This window comes from Pomacea canaliculata, linkage group LG12, assembly GCF_003073045.1.
Source record: "Pomacea canaliculata isolate SZHN2017 linkage group LG12, ASM307304v1, whole genome shotgun sequence".
Classification (NCBI taxonomy): domain Eukaryota; kingdom Metazoa; phylum Mollusca; class Gastropoda; order Architaenioglossa; family Ampullariidae; genus Pomacea; species Pomacea canaliculata.
The window spans coordinates 5,276,949-5,299,463 of record NC_037601.1 but is presented as its reverse complement, the minus strand read 5'-3'; the positions used below and the strand labels follow the sequence as shown (position 1 = coordinate 5,299,463).

Genomic DNA, 22,515 nt, shown 5'->3' with positions numbered 1-22,515 from the left:
ATAAGTTTATTTTCCATTGGAGTCTCAATGTTGCTGTCAATAAATCAAACTACTTTTGGAAATTCACAAGCCTGATGTATCTGCATATCTTTTGTCTCTCAGCAACAACCTTGATTCCGGCAATGAAATTTCGTTAGGCTGCTCACCCAATGCGAAAACATCGGTGACCTCTCGACCACAGTAACTACTACCAGTCGATTTTGTCTACATCAAGTGAATCTCCACACACTTCTGTAAAGTTTGATGTGGCAAAATATTGTAGAGTGATGAGCACTTGCAGTAAAGATGTTAGTGTACCTGCCCGACTGGTGACAGCGATCTCGCATGCTTCAGTGGTCAGTGCTAGAATGTTCTCTCGTCTAAAATGAATTTTGCAATACTGTTTTAAGTTATCCAACACTTCAGACGGGTGCGATCTGTGACCAAACACCCGATTTTGTTGTTGTCATTGAACACGGTGATGACTGCCATATTTCCTGGCCAGTAGCGAGTTATTCAGCCCCAAGACCACCAATAACTTTAAAAGTGAGCCGCCAGGCTGGAGAGTTTCTCTGGTCTCCCGTGCATACAAATGTTTTTGCTGCTATCCACTCTGATAAGTGCTACACCCGTTTAAATCCCTTCTCCGGTCTACATGCATATGGGGCCAGCTCTGTCCATTTCATCTGTGTCTAGTGCTGAAGAACCACCACCTTCAGCATCAGCCGTTCGGGTAACTATGGCCTCTTGATGGTCTTCCAGCTAGTCAAATCTATTTAGCTGTTCTAGAGCTGTTTTAGCATCGTCTGTGTTATGAAACTGAAAAAGTTAAAAGACATCCAATTATTATTTAACAAATATTATAACAAAACAATGTACAGAAGACGAGAAAAAAAAAATCCACTTTCCATGATGCAATTATTTCCTTTATTTACTTACTGTGATAAAGCCACATCCCTGTGATCTTCCACTTTCATGATCTCGAATCAGTCTTAATGTCAATCAAATCTATCAAAAGCCAATTCATCTGGAGCTAATCAGCATCAGTCCACTTATACATCATAAACATTTTCAAACGGAGCTTAAATAATCTTAGATTAAAAACAAAATGCAAAAATCCCCAAAGCATGCAGCGACTATTTGCTGGCGTGACCTGCAAATTACAGGTGTATATTCAATTTTGGTACATTTTAAACACAAATAATATGTCTCTCCCTATTCTACCTAAATCAATCTTACCTTGCCAAATGGTTCAAAAATCCCCTTCAGATCTAATTCTGTGATGTTGAAGTGTAGGGCACCAACATATAGTCTCCTTGCTTCAATGTCAAACTCCTCGGCCATGATCAATCAACACCTGTAAAAAAGACATCGATGTTAGAAAAGGGGCATGCAATTAAAAACAATAATACCATTAACGCCATATTGCAAATACCATATAGTACTGGAAAAATATTATAAATCGGTTATTAAGACTTCTATCTAAAATCACCATGTCAAAAATGTTATATATATATAGTTCCTTTGACCTAATGCTCCGCTTTCCCGATTTGCACCACGAACTTAAATCCCCTGGACAGCAGGCAGACGATTTTTTTTTTTCTCTTTCTCTCTCACACACACACTTAACTGCTAAAACGAGGCTCCATACCAGTAAGCTTCCACTTTGTTTACATTGTTTGTTACGGCTCGCCGAGGACTACAGCGATCACTGCAAGGGAACTAAGTATCGGGGTACGGAATGTCAAAATACACGTCGTGTGTGTCACAAACTTAGCCCTTTTTCTCATGGGTAGGAAATGTACAAACTTTTCGATTGAAAGTCTGTCAGTTTTGCCCTAACGACTTATCATCACACCTAATTTATGAGTCTGTGTCGTCATAGTTTCACTATTCTCAGTCTATCCTAACATAGTGGAAGATTTAGACTTTAAAAACGCTATGCTGTGTTGCTTTTTCCGAACGATTCTTCGGCTTATCGTAAGCGAAAATTCTAGTATTCATAAAACTTGAATAAAGAAGAAATGGTCATTGAACTCCCACTATTTATCCATGCGTGTGTTAACACTTACCAACTTACTGATACAAGACAGCTTTTGAAAAGAATCCCCAGTAAATTCGATTCACCCTCTTAAAAAGCTATGAACGAATAACAATCCTACTCAGCAGCAAAATCAAGATCAGCAATCGGCAAAATACGATTGTCCAGTGTCTTTCCTTAGACATTAAGTGGTCATGAGCAGAGCCATTTAAATTATATCTTATTCAGGGTTCCTTATCATGCATGGTTTAATTGTCCTAGAAACCTAGAAGAGGCAATTTATTTAAGGTGTTGGGGTACTCTATATCAGTGATGCCCAACCTTTTTCGGCCTGCGGGCCATATCCATTTGTGATTTGGGACAGCCGTGTCGCGGGCCACTTCACCGCAAAAATACAAAAAAAAAAAAATAGAGCAGATACCATTTTTTATTAGAAACAAGTTGTACTTACCATTAATTATGTAGTAATTAGTGGGATATTTGAAGTTGTTTTCCCGAAAGACTGCACAGATAAGCAAATAACACATTTATATGCAGTGACTTAATTTAAACAAGTCAGTACATACAATTTTCAAATAAAGGATTTTATTTACATACATGTATTAAAAAAAATTAGTATTTGTATTACCATTTTTAAATCTATTGATATTATCACATATATTAGAAATAACATCTTAAAGCGTTCCAGTTAAGCACTTAGTTTTGGGGTCAATTTTACATTTAAAAAAGGATATGGCACCATAGAAAAATTATAATTTATTAGCACAGAAGAAAGTAGGACTCTAGGTCACAAGCACTCATCTACCAAATTATATGGAGGAAACAAAAATGACACTTTCATAATAACTAGTCAGGATGATACTATTTGAAATAGGAGAGAGAGAGAGAGGCTAGTAAATAATCAATAGTTTCTGTGTATAAAATAGTTACCAAATGAGCAGTTAAATTTATTTCTTCATGGCAAAATTTGGATTGCTTTGCTTTGTTTATTCCATAGGGCCGCAACATCTTGCCAGCAGACCCAGTTTTGGACAGCCCCCACCCCCTCAGTTGGACCCAAAAAATTTGGATTACGATAGTCAATAGACAACAGCTTTTCATCCTTTGAGACACGGTTCATTGTTAGCATTAGCTCAGACAGAAATGTAGAAAAATATTGCAATAACTTCAATGTTTACATTTTTTTTTTTCCATATGAAAAATCAGAGGTTCATATTGTGATTTGCATATAATTTAGGACATGTATTTTTAATTAACACTGTATTAGTCTTATTGCCTCCAAAATGCTCTGATTTTTCAAAAATAATGATTTATATTGCTCACTTCCATCTTCGTTTGGTAAAACTTTTAATAACAAAGCTACATATTCCTTATTCCTCTTAAATTCAAAGATGCATTGCTTTTCAGAAATACAATACACAGTGTCTACAGTTTTAAAAAATAAGCTTCATATCTGGTGTGGCATTTGTATTTAAACATCAATAAGATGTTGGCAATGTTACAGGTTTAAGGAAAGGCAAGGGGAGTAGCATTTGTCTATTGAACAAAATTACATCCCTAACATAAAGCTGTAATAATTTATGGATTATTTTTATCAAAAAAGGCGATCATGAATTGACATTGTTGATCTTTTTTTTAAAGGGCATCTTTAACAATGCAAAATAAAGACCAAAGTCACTTCTTATAAATGGTGCTACTAAACGCACGATATTGTATGCTTTTCATTTTTTCATTTCAAAATGTTCCAGAAAATAATTTTAGGCCATGTGCATTTTACAATAACACCAAGAAATATATATTAGTTTTACAAGATCTTGTGACAAAGATGTAAAGTACTTTAGTTGGCCTATTGATATTCTTATAATGCCAGCACCCCCACCATACCTGGTTGGTTGTAGAAAACAATGCCAATGTTTGTGCTTTGCTTGTCACAAAATATATCCCTTTGGATTACAATTTTATGTGGTGATTCTGAGGTAATCAGGCAAAATAGACAAAAACCCTTTTTTGTCTGAGTTTATTTTTCAAATATTGTTACAGAATTACAAATGTATTGACCCAATATTCTGATAAGCTCCAAAATTGTCTTATATTTGTCCATGTTTGGCTGAGTGGTTTGATACTGCCGCACACTGCTTTGTTGCTCAAGTTGCCTGCTTGTTTGTCTGACATTTACTTTTCATGTTCTTGATATCTATTATATTATTTAAATTTTATTAACCAAGCTCTAACCATAGTAACAGCAGTAATATTAGCAGCAGTCTGTTGTACAGTGTGATATCCCTGTGCTCACACCGCATGTAACATTAGAATCAAGAAAAAGGAAATAAGAGTGGGAAACTGGATGTTTACGTATAAAATCAATATCTGAAACCAAACAAAAAACCAAGCAAGTTGAGCAAACTGAAAAATCTATGGAAAATGGATTAATTAGGAAATGCAAGTTATACCATGGAAGTACATTCCAATCTTTTTACTATTCTCCACACATTCAAGGAACAACAGCAGTTACAAATGAGTGAGATAAAGGTATTACCATTTTTTGCAATTTTAACTTTGAACAAACTTTTTATTTTATACTTTTCATCAATTTGAGTTTACCAGACCAAAGCAAATATAACAATATTTAAGCAACATAACTTTAGATTGCTTACATTTTGCAGCCTATACCAATGTACCATTGTGCTTTTGCAATCATCCTATAGCTTACCAGGGACAATGACCTTACTTCTGCTGACAGCATCAAACAGATTTTATTAGTTTACTGAATACTAATCACTAATCACTTTTTCTTGCATGTTGGATTTGGTAAAGTGCCATTTCACACATTCTTGTATATGCATGTTGATTTATGTAGAACTCTTCTCATACATATAGACTTTTTTTTATCCTGTAGGATCTCCAGCTGTAGGAGTGTAGGAACCATGTTACAATGAGCTATATGCATTTTTTTATTACCAGTCTCTTTCATACAACTTTCTTGTAGCTAAACTGATCTGAAGCTAACATCTTACAATTTTAGCCTGAGTCAAAAATGAAATTAAGCTCAAAATCTCTGGGAATTTAACACCGTAACAGTAATTGATAATTGTTTTTAAAAAATGGGTAGTGACTTTTTGCTTTTTTAGAGAAAAGCACACCAAACTACTATTTTTAACATCACTAAAGCCTGCAGCTAATGTGGAAAGTATAAGCATAAAACAAGATTGCCTTTGAAATGTTACCACCTCTTTTCAAAATTCAGGCGAGAACTGCATTGTTCTCATGAATAGAACCAATGTTCATGAAGATTTGAAAACTTGAAAATTGAAAAAAAAAATGGTTAGCCTTTTGAGTGTTCATGATCTTTCTGCCAAGATCTCTCTTTTTCTCTATCTGCTGATAAAGCAATAATACTTCCACAACTCTGAAAATAGTAGACTATTTAAGTAATTTTACTGAATGTCTGCTTTCTGCATACTGAAATTAAAAAGGTATGCAAGGAAAAGAAAACCTGCAGAACCTCCATCTTTCTGTCGAAGTAAGTACTTGATAAATTTGCATTCCTCAGAATGTCTAGGTTTGCAACGAAAATGATTGCAAATGTAGTACCAGTAAAAGTAAACTTTTAGAATTTCATTTTAAATCACTCTTCCTGCTGCAAAACCCAAGTCACATCACTGCATGATCTTTCAAATAATCAGAGTCAAAGTAGACGACTATAACAGTTATGTCATCACGGTAGAATCGTGCCAAAGAGTCCGGCAGTGTCAGCTGTGCTGACACTAATCCATGTTCTGGCCCAAGGGCACTACGAAGCAAATGCGTTGCTACATTGGCATCAAGAGTTCGATTTAGCAGGCTGCTCTTTCGTTGAGCAAGGACCTGGTTTATTGCTTTTAACTTGGCATTCTTTGGAGGGTCGTAGTTGACAAGCACCTGTTTGCCATCCATATGGCCAGCTACAAGTTGCACAACTTTTTCTGGACTAAGACAGTCCCACAGTCCATCTGTTGCAAGGACCAGAAACTTGTCTTTAGGTGTAAGATGATGATGGACTACTTCAGGCTCAGCATCCAAATATGGTGGTGTTTGGGAATTTTTGGGAATCAGATTATCCCCATACATCTGAAAAATGGAACTGTTAAACTGTCTTGTGTTAAGAAGGTGTTTGAGGTCTGATTTGGACCATTTATATCTACAGTCTCCAAAAGAACGCAGAGGGATCAGCTCACCCAACAAACGATGGTTACGTATGATGTTGGAAGATTCATTTGGATGGGACCTAAACAAACGCTCTAACTCAGCAGTGTTACCAGCATCATGAGTTTTAGAAAGAGGAACTGCTTCCCAGCGATTGTCATTGTGAACACCAAGCACTGCACGGGAATCTCCTACATTGGCCACAAATAAGTCTTTACCATCAACAAATCCTACACATGCTACAGCCCCAGAAAATGCAATGGAAAGAGCCTCATTGTAACAGATGTTGTCTAGCCCATCTTGTTTTTGCATGCTTGGCATTGCTTCTGTGATTATGTCTTTATCAAGCCTTAGAAAAGCACTCACAAGGCTGTCCTTGCTCAAATTATCAGAACTATCAATGGCCATTGATTCAACAGCAAAGTGCACTAGTCTCTTTCTGTGAAGACCTGCCAAATGTGAGTTGACTGAAAGAAATGCTTGCTTTCCTCTTTGCAGGAGGTCTGTGGTAGGGTCAATTTTGCCTTCCCGAATATTATGAAGCACATCGTGGTCTGCCATCGCAACAGCAATGTAGTTGAAGAGACGATCACTTACAGCTTGAGCACACGCACTACCAGCATGACCATCAAATACTCCAAACAGCATCCCTCTTCCATGAACAAGCTTTCCATAGGCATAGCGATCTTCAATAGGTTTGTTTGCCTGGAAAAAAATTATTACTCTTTATCTTTATCTTTATATAAAGATTACATTTTACAACTGCATGCAAAATTTTTCTTAGGTAATAGAAAGTATTATATACAGTAGACATTTAGAACAGCTCAAGTCATGTAGGTATCTCTTATCTTAACCACTTCAATCAGCAGGCACATGAATAATAATGGAATTTAAATAGCACATTTTTCCACACTGAGGAAAGCTCAATGCACTTTACAAAATATGTCTTCTGTCACTTATGATGAATAACTAAAACAAATTCTTAATTCCATGACTCTCTCAGCCAAAGAACAGGTAAATTTGTGAACCCCTGGATGAAGTTACTAAATGGTGTTATAAACCTGAATGACACGGATAACAGAGCTTAGGGTTTGGGTTTAGGGTTACTTTCAGAGAAAGGCTGAGTGAAAGAGACACATTACTTTAATGGTGAGAAGTTGTGTTTTCATCATATCATGATACACGTCCGTGGTCACTCTTTAAATTAAACCTGCCATTTCTCATAACAAGTGATGATAACAATGACAACTTCACATTTTGCAATCAATCTGTTGGAAACTGTAACTGAAGTGATTTTTCTTAAAATTTCTTATGGTCAATTGCCATATATTACACAAAACGTATAAACGAAGTTACCTGAAGTTGGTTAACTTCGAGCCCTTTAACCGCTCCGTTACATTCCTCCAATGTGACTTCGTTCAGGCGGAGGATAGAGGTAACCATTTGAGGAGCAAGTCGTGGCGACTGTACGGCATCGGGAGCCTGCGAAATCCGTAATCTGACAGGAAAAGGATTCACAACACTTCGAGTACATTTGAGGTGAGAAAATGAGATCCCACGACTGCTTGTCACCGATGTTCCGAAAACTTTTGCATCGAGGGAGCTTAGTTTCACTAATCGATACATTTTCATTACTTTCTGGAGCCTTCGTGGTTAAGGTGTCGATGTTTTCACTTAACACGAATCACTAAAGTTAGCACACGACATAAGTAAACTGCGATAAAAAGTTACTCGATCGTTAAAAGATGAGCGCTAAATATTTTCTGATCTATTATAGTTGGAGTGTGAAGGTCATCCGATATGTCAGTCCAAAACAATACTTGTAGAGGAATGCTGACTGATAGTGCACAAAAGTCTTAGAACTGAAGCAGTTACTATATTTATGCGAGAATGCATACAACGGAAAAATACAATCCTCCCAAAAACCTTCTAACCGTCCAGCGCAGAAAGCATCACACCATTAACCAACGAAGGACTACTCTCAAGTTCGGTATTAAGCATAAAAGTTACGTCCCTTGCAGACTGCAGAGATGTGCGAACTAAACGTTCTCTATATTGCACACACAAATACGAGAGCTTTCGTTTCATGAGAATCAAAGATAGTAAAACATGTTCAGTTTCCTCATTTGACGTCGTTTTGTTATAAAGTTGACGGAAGAAAAAACTTATCTTCAGGACTCCAGCTACTGTCCGTGTGAGCTGACACGGACCTACACGACAGTTTACATGTTCTATGTCTGCGCGAAGCTTTTCTCCGCTTGCTTAGGTTTCCTCCCCACATGCTTTTGGTATTTAAGAAATTTGATGATAATTTCCTGATCAGAAATATGCATGTGTATCAGTTAACTTATTGTGAAAGTGGTTTCGTTATACGTCGTTTCGCTTTTAAGTCGCAGTGTCCTAGATAGAACCGTATCGGTTTCGCCCGGTGTTGTTTCCTCCCTAGATTTCCTCCCACACACACTTTAACCCCCACCCCCGCAAGAAGCCATAAACGCGCACGAGAAGAGCTGCGCAGGATGGCAGTTCATCACATCAGCGTAAAGAGCAGCAGACGGTCAACACGGTGTAAGAGCAGAAGAGGCGAGAGCTCTAATATGAATCGAAGGTGCAAAAAGTCAGTTACAATGTATAGTATAGGAGGTGTGTGTGTGTGGTGGAGGTGGGGGGGTTGCTGCTACCCTCCGAAAAGATACCGAGAAGATATTCTTGCCCCCGGCCCAATGCTTGAGATGTGATTCTTCATAAAGTAGAAAAAGGTTGAGGAGCCGAGAGAGAGAGAGGAAATGAAAAATATGTACGATGGTAACAGAACAAGCAAAAGTTATGCTTTTTTTTTTTTTTACATCTAGCCCTTGCCTTATAATTGATCCAAAGAAAGGAAAAAACTCTACTGCAATAATAATAATGGGCATTTATAATGTGCAGCACCATGACCAAGATAGATCGTAGTCATCGTACACAATTAGCAGACCAGCATGCAATGATAAATGAACAGAGTGGACGATGAAATACGTACAGGCACAGAACGTAAAGAATGAATGAAAGTATGAAGGCTACTGTAACAGTTGGAGCCCTACGTACTGACAGACACCATTACAAGGGAGTTACAGATAGTATTTCAGGATAGTAATTAGTAAACAGATATGTTTTCAGAGATCGTTTGAATGTAGCCTTGGAGTCAGAGTGGCGAATATGATGTGGAAGAGAGTTCCACTGCTTAGCATTACAGAGAACGTCTGTTGTTCATATATGCGACTGTCTTTGTGGCCTTATGGGAGGGATGGATAGAATGCGGGAGTCTGATGAAGAGCGAAGGTTTCGAGCAGAGGTGGACAGACAAGTACTTCATTGATAAGCTTCAGAAAGTCCATAACTCAGCTTCTCGTCTCATTTTCCAGACTCGCAAATCTGAATGTCACACCACCTCTTCGCTCTCTTCATTGGCTACCAGTTAAAGCTAGAATAGACTACAAGGTCTCGACTCTGCGCTATGGATTGAGTTTTAACATAATACCTATGTCTCCTCAGTCTCATGAAGCGTTTCTTTAATTTTCTGATACTCATTTAAGCATTTACATACACACATACATACTCCCAACTGCACGTGGCTGCAGCTTTTGTGGATTTCATTATTTCGCTCATAACGACAAAGGAACTATACTCGCACATGTCTGAGTATAGATGAACTTGCGGGTCTCAAGCTACATAAAGTAATCCTTTTTTCTGCGAATAATTAAATGGGAAAGTAATGCAAAACCACCATCAGCTCGGAACAGGACTGCCGGGCTGTATTAAAGTAGTCGTCGTCCCGGACAAAACAAAGGAAAGCATCTTCTCTCCATAGTTATAAAGAGGTGTGCAGACTCAACGGATGGTGCGTTATCTCGGAGCGTCGTCAGAAATCAAGAGGCAGAGATACCCATAAGGCAATAATCACGGGTAATGGGTAGCGAACGATAGGACTGAGCAGGTACCGAACCTTGGACTTTCCCCTCTATAACAACCAGGCAATGGATCTTCTCCAAATAATCTAAAACAAACATACGAATAAATGGATGCTGGAAGAGAAATGGATTGTTCGTTGTTTCAGGGAAATGCACGAAGCTGTTCTCGAGAGAACTATTAAAGCTGTCTTCTTTGTTTAATGGGCCCACCCCTAAATATTCTTTTAACAAAGACAAATGCTGTTTAAAGAGCGAGTGTTAACGCCAGGAAAGATGCCCCACGCCCTTCGTACCCTCTCTCAAACTTTTGCCCCCTCTCGAATAACTAAACAGGCTTTCCACCCCGCCTGTCCGCTGATTGACCCACATGTGTGACATTCATATTTCCGTTCCATTTGTACTTCCCGTATAGCAGGAAGAGAAAACAAATAACGAAAGAGACGGTCCAGCATACACGCGGGTCCAGGTTCTGGCTCACGGTCTGTGAATCCACGAAAACGCAGACGCATAAAAAAAGTCCCTAACATATATATATAAGCTCTGATATTCCGTTCCTTTGTCTGACCGTGACAGTATATGTGTAACACCTTTCGGTGAGCTGTTCTCAAGAGTAGTTTTTTTTTTTTTTTTTTTGTGACGTAGACATGCGAAAAATGCACTTAATCTTGCTGTTATATATTTCGTACGAAAGCTTCTCCACCTCCGACGAACGAGGCAGAAATGGGAACTGATTTATTGAGGATGGTAAAGGCAGCGAAAAAACATGGCTGGGCTCAGCTTTCCGCACTCCGCGACCTACACACGGGTGAATCACATCCATTCTGGGTAATGTCTTCCACATCCATAGGGTTAATTTTGCTTTTGATTATCGGCTCACTGACTTTAAAGCAAGATAAGAGGTTAAAAGTAATGATTTGGTAACGGACTGTTTCAAATGTCCGCAAACTGGAAAATTGTGTTAGGCACGGTGAACCATTTACGTTCACTGCCCGTACTGGATATATATATACCATAGGATTCTTCACCTATTATCTTTATTTTAAATCTAGGTTACGCGTTGTTTTACAACTATATGAATATAAAAGTTCATTTAAAAATAAATTTACTATGAAAGTTTCTAAAAGGCACAAAAATAAATTAGTAAGTGCATGTCTACATTGAAGAGTCTAAAACACTAGTGGACGTCGAGTGGTTTTTAATGTGCGCGACAAACGATCATGAGCTGTGGAAGAGTGAATGGCAAAGAGAGATTGACTCCTCCATCCCTGCCCATTACACAATTGTTGCACAAATGGCAAAGCGGAGGTCGCCACAATGGCATCGCAGGGAAAGGAGGCAACGGGCGGCTCCGTAGCCTTATCTCTCACGGCAGTCCACTGCTACTTGACCTGTACATGAACTGAGTGTTGTATGACCGCCTCTCGCACATTAAATTAGTGACGGCAGTAATGAAACCAGTAGTTTGGTAATTTAAAATGCTTGGAATGAATTTTTTGAAGATGAGAGAGAGAGGGGAGAAAGAGTGTTAAAGTTCTACAATTACTATGCCCTTTTGACATCATTCATGTGTTGAAATGATAATCTACCTACAGTTGATTTGGAGGCATCTAAATTTAATCCGCTGTCTAATTATAGCAAGGTTGTTTTAGAAAGGAAGAGGCGGAGGTGAGAAATGGAGGGGGGAATCGAAGAGAGAGATTGTGTGCGCGCTTGTGTGTAATTATGGATCATCTTTGAGTTCATTAACCGCGTCAGTTAATTTTCGGATAACCATGTTGAGCAAGTTTGTTTTTTTTTTCTCAATATTTCCCCAATCCACCCATTCTCCTCATGAAAAGAAAATATTCCCGCCAGCTGTGTTTGACGGAGATTACTCAACTTGGTACCTTTGAAAAAAAAAGTTATGCTCTTGGTGTTGGCTATCGTTGATTGACATAAGACACGAAATGAAGACGCTGCCTAAATTTAACAATAACAATCTTTCGCTTCAAGATACAGAAAATGCGCTCTAAATTTGTATTGCTGCTCCGATTACTGAGTGCTACCGAAGCTTATCACGAGCTTGTGGCGAAGATTCGGTGATCAGCTGGCTCTGCCAGGAGCTGGAGAGTGATAAGACGCCAAGCGGGTGGTGATGCCATGGTGGGAGGCAGGGGCGGTGGAGGGGAAGTTGAAAGGCACTGCAAAGCGCTCGCCAGATGCTGAAGGGAACGCCGGGGGAAGTGAGCGTCTTTGTGGCATGCATCTTTCTCGTATATTATCAGCGGTTCGTGTTGAGCCACGAATGGCACCTTCAGCACAGGGCACGCCACCATGCTTAGTGAAGATACACTTGGTTGAAAACAAAAAAAATCTGGCATCGACTTTGAAACTTCGGCGCTCTTGCAGACTCTGATACGATTTCCAGTGGACTATGTTCCAACGCTGGATAACACAAGAAGGGAAGTACAAGCTACTAAAATTCTTCCAGTAGAAGACAGGAAGTTGGATTTCCGTGTGGCTGTTTGTGTCGGTGGGACTATAATATATGCTGCTTGCAGGGAATGACGAAAGGAAGTAATTTAATGTTTCTGACCTGTTTTGTTGACACAGACTAATCATGATCATTCCTTGATTCTGCTGGTGAATATCTTAGCTCCACATCAGAGCGGATGGAAAGCTAAGCATTTCATGAACAATATTACAAGCGACAAGTGGATTACTCCACACGGAGTGATTGAGATTGTGTTTGTTCTCCCATCCGTGCTTGCTGGAATTAAGCCAGTCATTCACAAAGAGAGAGAGGGAGGAAGGTATGTAATTCCCTCCATCTAAGAGAATGCTATAAATTCTTGAAAGGATTCTTAGCTGTACGCCGTCCCGTGGAACAGCTGCAATGTGCACTTAATGACGACCTATGAACCTGTGCACTCCACCCTTTCAAATGGGTTGGCGAGATGGCAGCAAGCTTATAACTGGTATGAAAACTTTTAAAAATTCTAGCTGAATTTAAAGCTTCCGTGGGTGATTAAAACTCAGGATTACTTTCTTGAAAAGGTTATACCATAAAAAATATTTGCTAGCACTTTGCGCACACCATCATCTGTAAGCAATTGTCGCATGTCAGAGAAGTTACGGTTAATCATCCGTTGCTTCTCATCAGTTTAGTTTAAGTGCTTTGACAAGAGCTTGACAGCCTGCAAGTTCAACATTTCTTTCTGCGTTTTCTACCCATCCCTAGTGCAGAAAACGTTTTAGCGCTAATAGCTGGGAGTGGGAACCATGGACATTATTGTTGGTGAAAACTGTTGCAGAGGAGTGTTGAGCTTTGGGTGAGGCGCATCTGTCTACAGTAAACAGTATTTTCTGTCTGTAGTGATCCCTTGTCTTTTGAGAGAAAACGGAAGAACCCTTATGTGAGCGGTAAGCGTTCTTATTTCACGCATAAATGCCTCATTATAATAGTATTAAGAGTACTCTCTGCTCATGTTCTGGTCCATGTGCACACCACCTGCTGTGTCAAATTTATCACATTTACGGCTGAAAAGCGAGGGGATAATTGTGTACACATGACATTTGTCTGTGTGTGTAAGAGAGAGGGAGAGAGACTTTTACCAAACAATAGAAGTGTGTAGATCATATTTCACTGCAGCGTTCAGCAGCGTGCTATAACCCGGTGCGAACTTTTGAAACAGCCTTACATTTAGAATGTCACATTCCAGGCATTTTTTTTAATCTCTTTATTCTGAAAAAAATACTTATTTTGTGTGGGGATAATATTTGGTCAGCAGACTATAAAGAGGAGCAATCTTCAAAACTTTAAAAATAATTATTTATTCTTTGTGTTCATTCCCTTAATGTTTTTACATCTTTATGGTTCAAACCTTTGAGTAGATAAAGAAAGTTTACTAAGGCAGGAAGATCACCAGCTTAGCCACACCCATATATTAAAGGCTGGCAGTGAAATATGTAGACAGCACATAAATTATTTACCTTTTTTATCGTTTGAGGAATATGAACATGTGTGAAAAACCTGATAACTTGAGGCCTATTGCTGTGGAGGAAGATACAAGCGGAACTGTGTGTGGATGTTTATGTGCAAGCTGTAAGCTATTAATACCAAAGATTAGCGATACCATTAGCACTGCATCTGGACTCAGTTCTGCTCTGTGAAGGGCGTGAAAATGTATAATTCACACTTCTGCATCACATCCTTCTAAAAACAGATGTGTCATTACACGGTAGTTGTTTTTTTTAGAATAAAACATTATCTGTGTTAATATACTGTAATGATTGATATGACAGAAATACGAAGAATGTGATAATCAGTTCAATTAGAATGTGTACACTTCATTTCATAAGTGATGGGGTAAGGCATTGTATCTCATTTAAAAATGGCAACAGAACTTATTGCTGCTAGAAGCTTAACAAATTATCTAGCAAGAAATGGAAAGATCACAAGCATAATGATACTAATGAATCAAGATACGTTTTGATTGTGATGACCTGCAAGCCATGGAAAAGTGAAGTAGTCACATTTGAAAAATCTCAGTTTGACAACTAATTGTCAAGAAATTGCACTTAACCAGGAAATTTGTTCAGAAGGTGCCACTGAAAGGTTCTTACTTATTGTGTTTAAAATTGTTTTGTTTTCCAGAATAATCTCTTCAATTACAACGTATTGATTCAAAACACATTCAACTCTAGTGAGAGCTGGTGATGGATTCCACAGAGGGACATGTGACTATTCTTACAAATGGCATATGTCAAGAACGAAGAAAACCGTAAGTAATTAGCAGTAATTTTTCATGTTACAAGTGTCAAATTAGTATTGAAATTGGAAAATTAAATTCATTAGTTTCATTTTTTTTTAAAAACAGCCTTTACTAATAATGTGATGGCAAGTCAAACATCTAAAATGACACTTTTTTCTAACCATGGTATACATACATTAAGCACATCATTTCTCACAATTTTGAGCAAGCATTTTGATTTTTGATGGACAGAAATTAACTTGGATATAAGCTTCTGAAGACTATAAATAACCACAGATCAGTGATTTCTACACCTGTAAGATTCTTTGACTATTGAAAACTGATGAAGTGTTGGACAGAAGCAAATTGTCTTAAGACTTGAGAGATAACAGGCTATCATCTTAGCAGTGGTTTCCTGCCCAAGAGAGGAATAAAAAGAATTACTACCATTGCTAATAAACTGTGGATTTCCCAAACTTTGTCCCATCCTTTTTCCTTAGCTTGAAATCAGTTATATAGAATAAATTTTCCTGCTTAAAGCATTTCAATACTCTTAATGTGGTCTGAAAATCTTAAAGGGAAATAGCGTAAGTCAACACAAGTAATTTTAATAGGTTGAAATAACTTATGAATGATGGAGTATTTTAATTCACCTATCTGGTGCCATATCCTAGCCCTTTGGGCAAACTCTCTGTACTTAACATATCACAGCATCTGTGTGAATAGTAATTAATAAAAAAATACATCACAGTAAAAAAAATTAAAGAGCAAATCAACGTCAGCATAAGCATATCACCAAAACACAGTAGCAAAAGGTTAACAACTTGTGGTGAGGCAGAGTTAACAGCAATGTGTTAAATGATTTAATGTTTTAGCAGACACAGTTATAGTGCACGCAAATCAAACCACCTAGGGCAAGTGAAAATGCAAGTCCAAATGGTGACAGAGATAAGAAGACATCTATGCATATAATTATTTATTTTTGGGTTGTGCACAAATTGCTAGTATAGACATTACATCAGTTCAAAACTAAATTAAAGGGTTACAGTTTACACTGTTGAGATACACAGATCCAGATTCTAACGAGGTAGAAAATGCAGTAAGCAACTAAGTGGTCTGGATATGAGAAAGTGTAAACTTTGCAGTGAAGTGGAGAGGATGGCACAGATATGGCTGTAGAGATCATTAGTCAACAAAGAAGAAAACAAGCTGTCACAGACATAAAACAATTATAAATAGGAGGAAGTAAAATGTACAGATAAAAACTGGTGACATCAAAATCGACAAAAAAGATGAGAAAAAATACATCATTTATTTGTATCCAATGTATCACAATTTTTTCAGTCTCAGAGGAACCATCTTTAACAGAAAATGGCATAATGAGATGACACAGAGGATGTGGAATTGTCAATTGAAAGAGTATTTAAGAGATTTTAGAACATGGAAGCAATCATAATAGTTGTAGTTCTGGAGAAAATGAGGGATGAATGGATAGATTTTTTAAAATGGTATTCCAATGTGAGCATGTCAAATAGATACTATCATTCTCCACCTCACTTTACCAGAAAAAAAAGGATCACATTACCATTTTTGCTACCATCTCACCTAGAAGGCAGATGTCTGTCGTGGGCAGAACCCGTGAAGATCACATGGTTCTTTTTGTTACGCACTGCTTTTAGGCCCTTGGTCACTCAAGGTTTGTTGTTAAGATAAACATAAACTGCTTTGATGGACTGGTGCAATCTACACTTTTTTACTCCTAACGTTTACTCCTAACTGTGTGTTAAATGTCTGTATGAGAATGTATGCCTGCCCTTGTGAGCGAAGACAAATTTCTGTCCTGGGTCTCCTGGACAGACAATAAAGTCTGTTTTGATTTGATTTGATTTTTGATTTGATTTAAAACTGTTTGGAATCCAACATCAATCGAAATACTTTTATCACTTGTCTTAGTTGACAATGACAAATCTATCTTTTCTAGGACATTCTTGACATCTGCAGATTATGCGGCCATGTGATTTTAAACAAGGCCAATGCTGACTACCATGTGATGCATACATAAAAATACTTTTTAGTTTATCTCACTAACATCAGGTGTTATCTTTATTTGTCATGACTCTAGTCTAATAATAGGTGATTACTCGTCTATATTTACGGCATTGTAGGGGAGATACGCCAGGATGAGGTAGACAAATAAAAACAAGTCTGTTATAATTTATGGCATGAAACCTAATTTCAAACTGAAACATTATTCTAACATTGTAGATATTCTAGTCTTGCCTCATTTTAATTAGAGTAAATCCGCTTAACTCAAGTCTCTAGAAGTACCGGAAGTTTAGCTGTCACGTGCTATTCTCACTTCCTCAGGCCACAAACTCTTGAGAATCTGTCGATAGAAGTTCTCAGCACCAAGAAGTAAATGGAGTTAAAGACATTAAGTATATGATCACATGTCTTTCTTTAGAAGATGTCACATTCGGATTAATTAAGAAACCTTTCACTTAGTATGTTGACACGGACGTGGTGTGCCGATTCTTTTCGACGTCAAGGTGCCGATGTAGCAGACGACGTCTTTTGTGTCAGTTGAGGTTTAACGCTTGAATGAGGCTACGACGAATCACCAGTCTTACTGGAGCTTTTTGTTACGTGTGGACTAAGTTGCCATTGAAGCCTTGTACACGTAAATGATTTGCAACTTTTGGCTGCATTCAGCGGCAGAACCAACAAGGGTAAGGATTTTATATACGAGACTATCTGTATATTAAGAGTACTCTCAGTCACCATCCATGACATCGTTATCTGTGGTATGTGATCTACTTCAAAAGGCATTTTATCACGATTTGTAGCCGATCTGGATATTGTAAAACTGAAATTCCTTTAGCACTTCAGCCCTTTAGCATTTACAGAGAGGCTGTTACAATGCAAATGCAAAGAAATATCAACATTAAAACTGTATACCTTAATACTGGAAGTGCACCACGCAGATAATCCAGTTTCTTATATGTGCATACATATACATGCATGCCAAAGATAGTTTTGAAAATTTTACATGCAGTGTGCAAACATAGCATAAGTGTTAATGTGCATACAGATTTTCATGAATTTTACTATTTTACAAACATGTCTGTTTCTCTCTCTCTCTCACACACACACACTTTTTCTCTATCCCCTGTGCTCAGTTGGCTGTTAATCTTGAAACACATTATTAACTGACATGGTTTTTCCTTATCACACTTTGCCCAAAGCTTTCTGCATGTCATGAAATTTAAAGAAAGAGGGCTTCCTTTTTAGATAATCTGTTGACAGGAGGTTTAAATGAGAATACATGATCTATTCACCTAGTAGATCAACTGAAGTGATTTTAAAAATGCAACTGTTTATTTATCATTATTGATTTTAAAATAAATTTAAGTATTTACTTTGAAAAATGTAGTTTCAAATTAAAACTACTCTTGGTGACATTTGCATTTAAGCAATTCACTATCTCCCCTTCCCCCCACCACACGTCACAAAAAAAGGCAGACTAATAAGTAACTCAAATAGGCACTTCACATTTTTAATTTGATAGGTTTGATAGACCATCAAAATTTCTGCTTGAAAAAAATGATCTGGTAAACCTATAGCTTATGTCTACATCCAACTCTAGAAATTAATCAGATTGTTGCATATTATTTTGTAAAATACTTTACATTAGATTTACAAAATTTATTAATTATCAGGTACATGACCAACAGTACGACAATGACTTAGCTACAAACCATATTCAGTGTTTTGCACATCAGAGAATATTATAGGTAGTCATAGTTCTGGCAGCTTTGCCAAGGAAACATTCCTTCTAGCTGTAGCAGTAAAACTAATGTATGCTTACAGGGAAGGCATTCTGACCTCCCCTAACAAAAGTAAAGTGACCTGTGACAGTCGTTTAGCTAAGAACTTAGGAGGGCACTAGCTTGTTACAAGTGTCAGGTTTCGTTGCATGCTTAGTGTGAACTAGGGAGGAGCCTAGGACCGAACGGACTGGCGACTAAATGTACACCGACAAGCCCCGTGAGACCTTCTTTATGTTTCCTTCACGCAAGTGCTAGCGGTGGGTAGGGTCTGCACATCGCAACAGTCTGTCTTTTGTTGCCAGTCGTGTTGTTTATTGGGAGTGTACCAGCGTGTGAACATGCCGAATCCCACTTGTTCATCCTAACTTCCGCAACTTCTTAGCACTGTAATGTGTACAGACTGTCGCCTTCGCCGTGAATCATTCTGCTTTAAGACGGGCTGTGCATTTTCAGTCATCGCATCTGTTGCTGCGAAATGGGGTTTCGCATCCCATTCCGCTAGCAGAGTAGTTGTAAACAGTGAACATACAGTTCACACCCACTCCCGTCCCCGAAAAGTGAAACTATGTTGGTTTCCGCGACTCATCACTACTGCTGGTGTTGGTGTACGTAAGGTTAGGCAACAAGGCCATGTTTTGCAGCCCTGGTCCCTGAATCACTTTGTGCTGCACTAGTCAGCTGTCAACAAGGACAAAAGGAACAACTTTACACGCAGTCGAAGACTCGAATAGCCTATAAATACTAGATCACCATGCCAAGGTTTAAGCTGAAATTGAAGAAAAGGCCCAAAACAGCCAAGCTTGAAAACCAGGATTCGGGGGAAGTACTAATGGCGCCGTAAGTATGAAGTACTGTAGATCTGTTGTCTGCAAGGAGGGGAGAGGAGATACTATTCGGGGTTTACTGTGTAAACACTTCTATTTAATTTTAAAAAAATAGAATTGTGTTTAAAATTAGAAAAAAACCGACATTCTTCTGGGTTTTCAACATCATTCATCAAAGACACTTTAACTTGAAAAAAAGTTGCTGCAGTTTCTTTGCACTTTGTGACCTTTTAGATTTGGATCCTCGCGCAAATCTATTAAAAGTACAACAATTTTATTGTATTTATATCGAATCATTGATTAGTGCTTATAGCAGTAGGAAGCACTAGTTAAAAACTACAATTTAAAAAAAAACGCATGCAAAGAACGCTTCGTTTAGATTTTATAAATTATTTCCTATTGTCTTATCAGTTGATGTCAAGAGGACGTTGTGCGTGAGCAGAGGTTAAAAGACAGGGTTAGAAACACACATTAAAGAAAACAGACTGGAGCACAGTTAACGAGTTTCCTGAACCTAGATTACCACTTCAGAACATAGCTCACAAGGCTTTTACTTTGGATGTGTCGGCAGGTCAACCTGCTGTGTCTGTGACGAGATAAAGCAACATATTTGTCCAGAGTTGAACTGTGCGTGTGTGTGTGTGATATCGAATGCAACCAGTTGTCTGAGTCAAGTTTGGTATGAACATGAATGATAAAACACCAGTCTGGTGACAGTGCTGACATGCTGGGACGTTGCGTGGTTGCCGCGACAGCACCAGCTGCAGCATCCGTCAGCTGCGCGTGTACGGATTCGGCCAAGCTTGCAGGACTGTCAGTGCTGTGCATGGTTGTCCAGTCCTTTCTGCAACTTCCTATCAAAGTTGATCCTCTTTGCTTCTTATCAGGATGTCAGTGTGTGTGTGCGCGCGCGCACAATGTAACGATTTGGAAAGTCCTGTCAGGAGATGGCATTGACTCGTGTACCGACGACTGCCACGAGCCATGGCATTTCTTAAACTGCACTAGGTTCATTTGAAGACGATCGAAAAACTACACGATGAAATAGTTTTGCTCAGGCGCTACCCTGCGAATCGGACTGTGGCATGAGAACCGGCTTGAACCTGGCAATGTAGCTAAAATTAATTTCATATAGCTGCTTTTTCTGTGTCTGCTTGTAGATAAGGAAAATATTAGAGAGACCTACATATACTGAACATAATATATATATATGAGACACCTTATAGGACATCATATATAATTAGTGTGAGGGAAACCTACATGCACGGGGACGCTTGTGAGAGAGAGAATGTAGGAGGACATGGTATGTGTGTGCGAGAAAGACCTACATGAGCTAGGCCATGTACGTGTGTGTGCGTGACAGAAAGAGGTAAGCAGTCATGCAGTCATGGGAGCTTTATTTCATACGACAGTAAGCATCTATCAAGGGTGCCCCTTATTACCTGTTACATGCTTAACATATTTTTGGAGAACATCATGCGTGAAGCTCTCCACGAATGTCCCACATCTTTGTCCATCAGTGACAGGCTGAGTTGCAACCTACGCTTTGCAAACGGCATCGGTCTGATAACCGACAGAACTGCAAGACCTTACAAACGGTCTGACAGTTTGAACGCATGTAGAATGGAGACCAGCACTGACACAGAGTCATGGTCATTGGCAACGGCAAAGCAGATGTCTACATGAGCGGAGTACGGCTCGAAGAGGTAAACAGCTTTACGTACTTGGGAGCCTGTCTCTCCAAAGACGGAAGCAAACGACAGACATCCGCATCGTAACAGCGGCAATGGCAAGCTTGGACAGGGTCAGTCACAGCCATAACATCAGGTTTATTACGTAGTATAATCTGTACAAATATCTTGTAGTACCGACCCTGCTTTACGGATATGGAAAGTAGACTCGACTCGTTAATACGGAGAGGAGAACCTAGGCATCCGAGAGCAAGTGCCTGAGGAGGATGCTCCGCATTTCCTAAGGGAACAAATCACTTTGAACTCTACACTCGTATGACACCAGAAAACCCTGTACTTACAACAGTCAAGGGGTAAAGTTGGTCTGGTAGAGCCATGTGATCCGGCACGGCACTTTGTCGAAGACTGTCTTTCAAGGTACCTTGGACGGTGGTCGACACCACGGAGACCAGAACTGGTTTACGAACGTGAAGGAGTGAACTAGTCGTCTTGTGTAGGACCTGCTGATTATCGCCCAAGACAGACGTGAGTGGCGGGTCAGGTCAGCTACTACGTCTATCCTTGTACTCTCCCAACGACTCATATCAGTCAAGGCATGACTGACAGACCGATTATTGATCCCAGACTGGTACAGCGGTAGATGTGTAGACTGAATAGGGCTGACATTGCAAGAGATAGGGTCCATATTTATTTAAAGGGTAAGATAGCACGAATAGTCAGTAACTCCTGGGAAGCATAGTTTTCTGACGAGTTATACTGAGAGGCCAAACTGTTCCAGACATCTATTACATTATTATTATTACATTTGTACTAATTAGATTGTGCATCAGTGACATCCTGACATCAATCTGTTCGAGACAGAAAAAAAAATTCATTAGCAATTCTTTGAGACTCATGTTGAAAATATAAAGAGAAATGTTTTCATTACAGATCACTAAGGATGGCATCAGGAGTACCAAACTACAAAGTAATTCTCTGTGGGGAGTATGGTGTGGGCAAAAGTTCTATTTTCCGCCGATTTCTCAACAACACTTTTGTTGTGGCGGACACCAAAAAGACCACAATTGGCTTGGATCAGTGCACTCGCTCTGTTGACATTGGGGGTACTGAAGTTAAGGTGAGTTTTACTTTTTAACCATGTATCAAATGTATTTAAAAACTTGAGCTGCTTTTAAATTTGTATCTGCTTGAAAATGTCATGACCATTGTTAGCTTCTTTAAATAGTACATTACCATTATATTTATATTCATACCCACACCTATCCTATGACCAAAAAAAAAATAAAAT

General features: G+C 38.7%; 2 protein-coding genes and 2 long non-coding RNA genes across 10 annotated transcripts in view; 2 read left to right on the top strand and 2 right to left on the bottom strand.

Moving 5' to 3' along the window:
- The first annotated feature begins 174 nt into the window (after nucleotides 1-174).
- On the top strand, nucleotides 175-4,032 carry LOC112576509. The gene is made up of 2 exons (XR_003101857.1): nucleotides 175-335; nucleotides 3,018-4,032. It is a non-coding gene; the product is annotated as an uncharacterized LOC112576509 (long non-coding RNA).
- On the bottom strand, nucleotides 330-1,613 carry LOC112576508. Its single transcript, XR_003101856.1, has 3 exons — nucleotides 1,509-1,613; nucleotides 1,219-1,336; nucleotides 330-798 (listed from the first exon to the last, which is right to left on the bottom strand). It is a non-coding gene; the product is annotated as an uncharacterized LOC112576508 (long non-coding RNA).
- LOC112576503 (pyruvate dehydrogenase [acetyl-transferring]-phosphatase 2, mitochondrial-like) lies at nucleotides 4,024-8,206 on the bottom strand. The gene is made up of 2 exons (XM_025258995.1): nucleotides 7,559-8,206; nucleotides 4,024-6,907 (listed from the first exon to the last, which is right to left on the bottom strand). The coding sequence occupies exons 1-2, from the start codon at nucleotides 7,832-7,834 to the stop codon at nucleotides 5,672-5,674; spliced, it is 1,512 nt and encodes a 503-aa protein (XP_025114780.1). The 5' UTR covers nucleotides 7,835-8,206; the 3' UTR covers nucleotides 4,024-5,671.
- A 2,586-nt stretch (nucleotides 8,207-10,792) lies between these two features.
- The window catches only part of LOC112576506 (ras-related protein Rab-35-like), an 18,425-nt gene continuing 6,702 nt past the window's right edge, over nucleotides 10,793-22,515 (top strand). Inside the window, exons 1-3 of one of the 7 annotated variants that reach the window (XM_025259004.1) lie at nucleotides 10,793-10,974; nucleotides 14,786-14,912; nucleotides 22,158-22,344. In XM_025259004.1, the coding sequence (XP_025114789.1) occupies nucleotides 14,848-14,912; nucleotides 22,158-22,344 (252 nt within the window). In that variant the 5' untranslated portion in view covers nucleotides 10,793-10,974; nucleotides 14,786-14,847. Of the gene's footprint in view, nucleotides 10,975-12,351; nucleotides 13,107-14,351; nucleotides 14,370-14,785; nucleotides 14,913-16,767; nucleotides 17,612-18,853; nucleotides 19,550-21,397; nucleotides 21,769-22,157; nucleotides 22,345-22,515 lie in introns of those variants that run through there. The other 6 variants (XM_025259002.1, XM_025259005.1, XM_025259006.1 and 3 more) reach the window with 6 other exon arrangements.

What these genes read in the sequence shown, in the direction of transcription:
- LOC112576503 (XM_025258995.1), bottom strand. Translation starts at nt 7,834, where the DNA reads ATGAAAATGTATCGATTAGTGAAACTAAGCTCCCTCGATGCAAAAGTT. An exon ending in TCGAAGTTAACCAACTTCAG is followed by an intron (nt 6,908 to 7,558) that starts GTAACTTCGTTT and finishes ATTTTTTTCCAG; the next exon opens with GCAAACAAACCTATTGAAGA.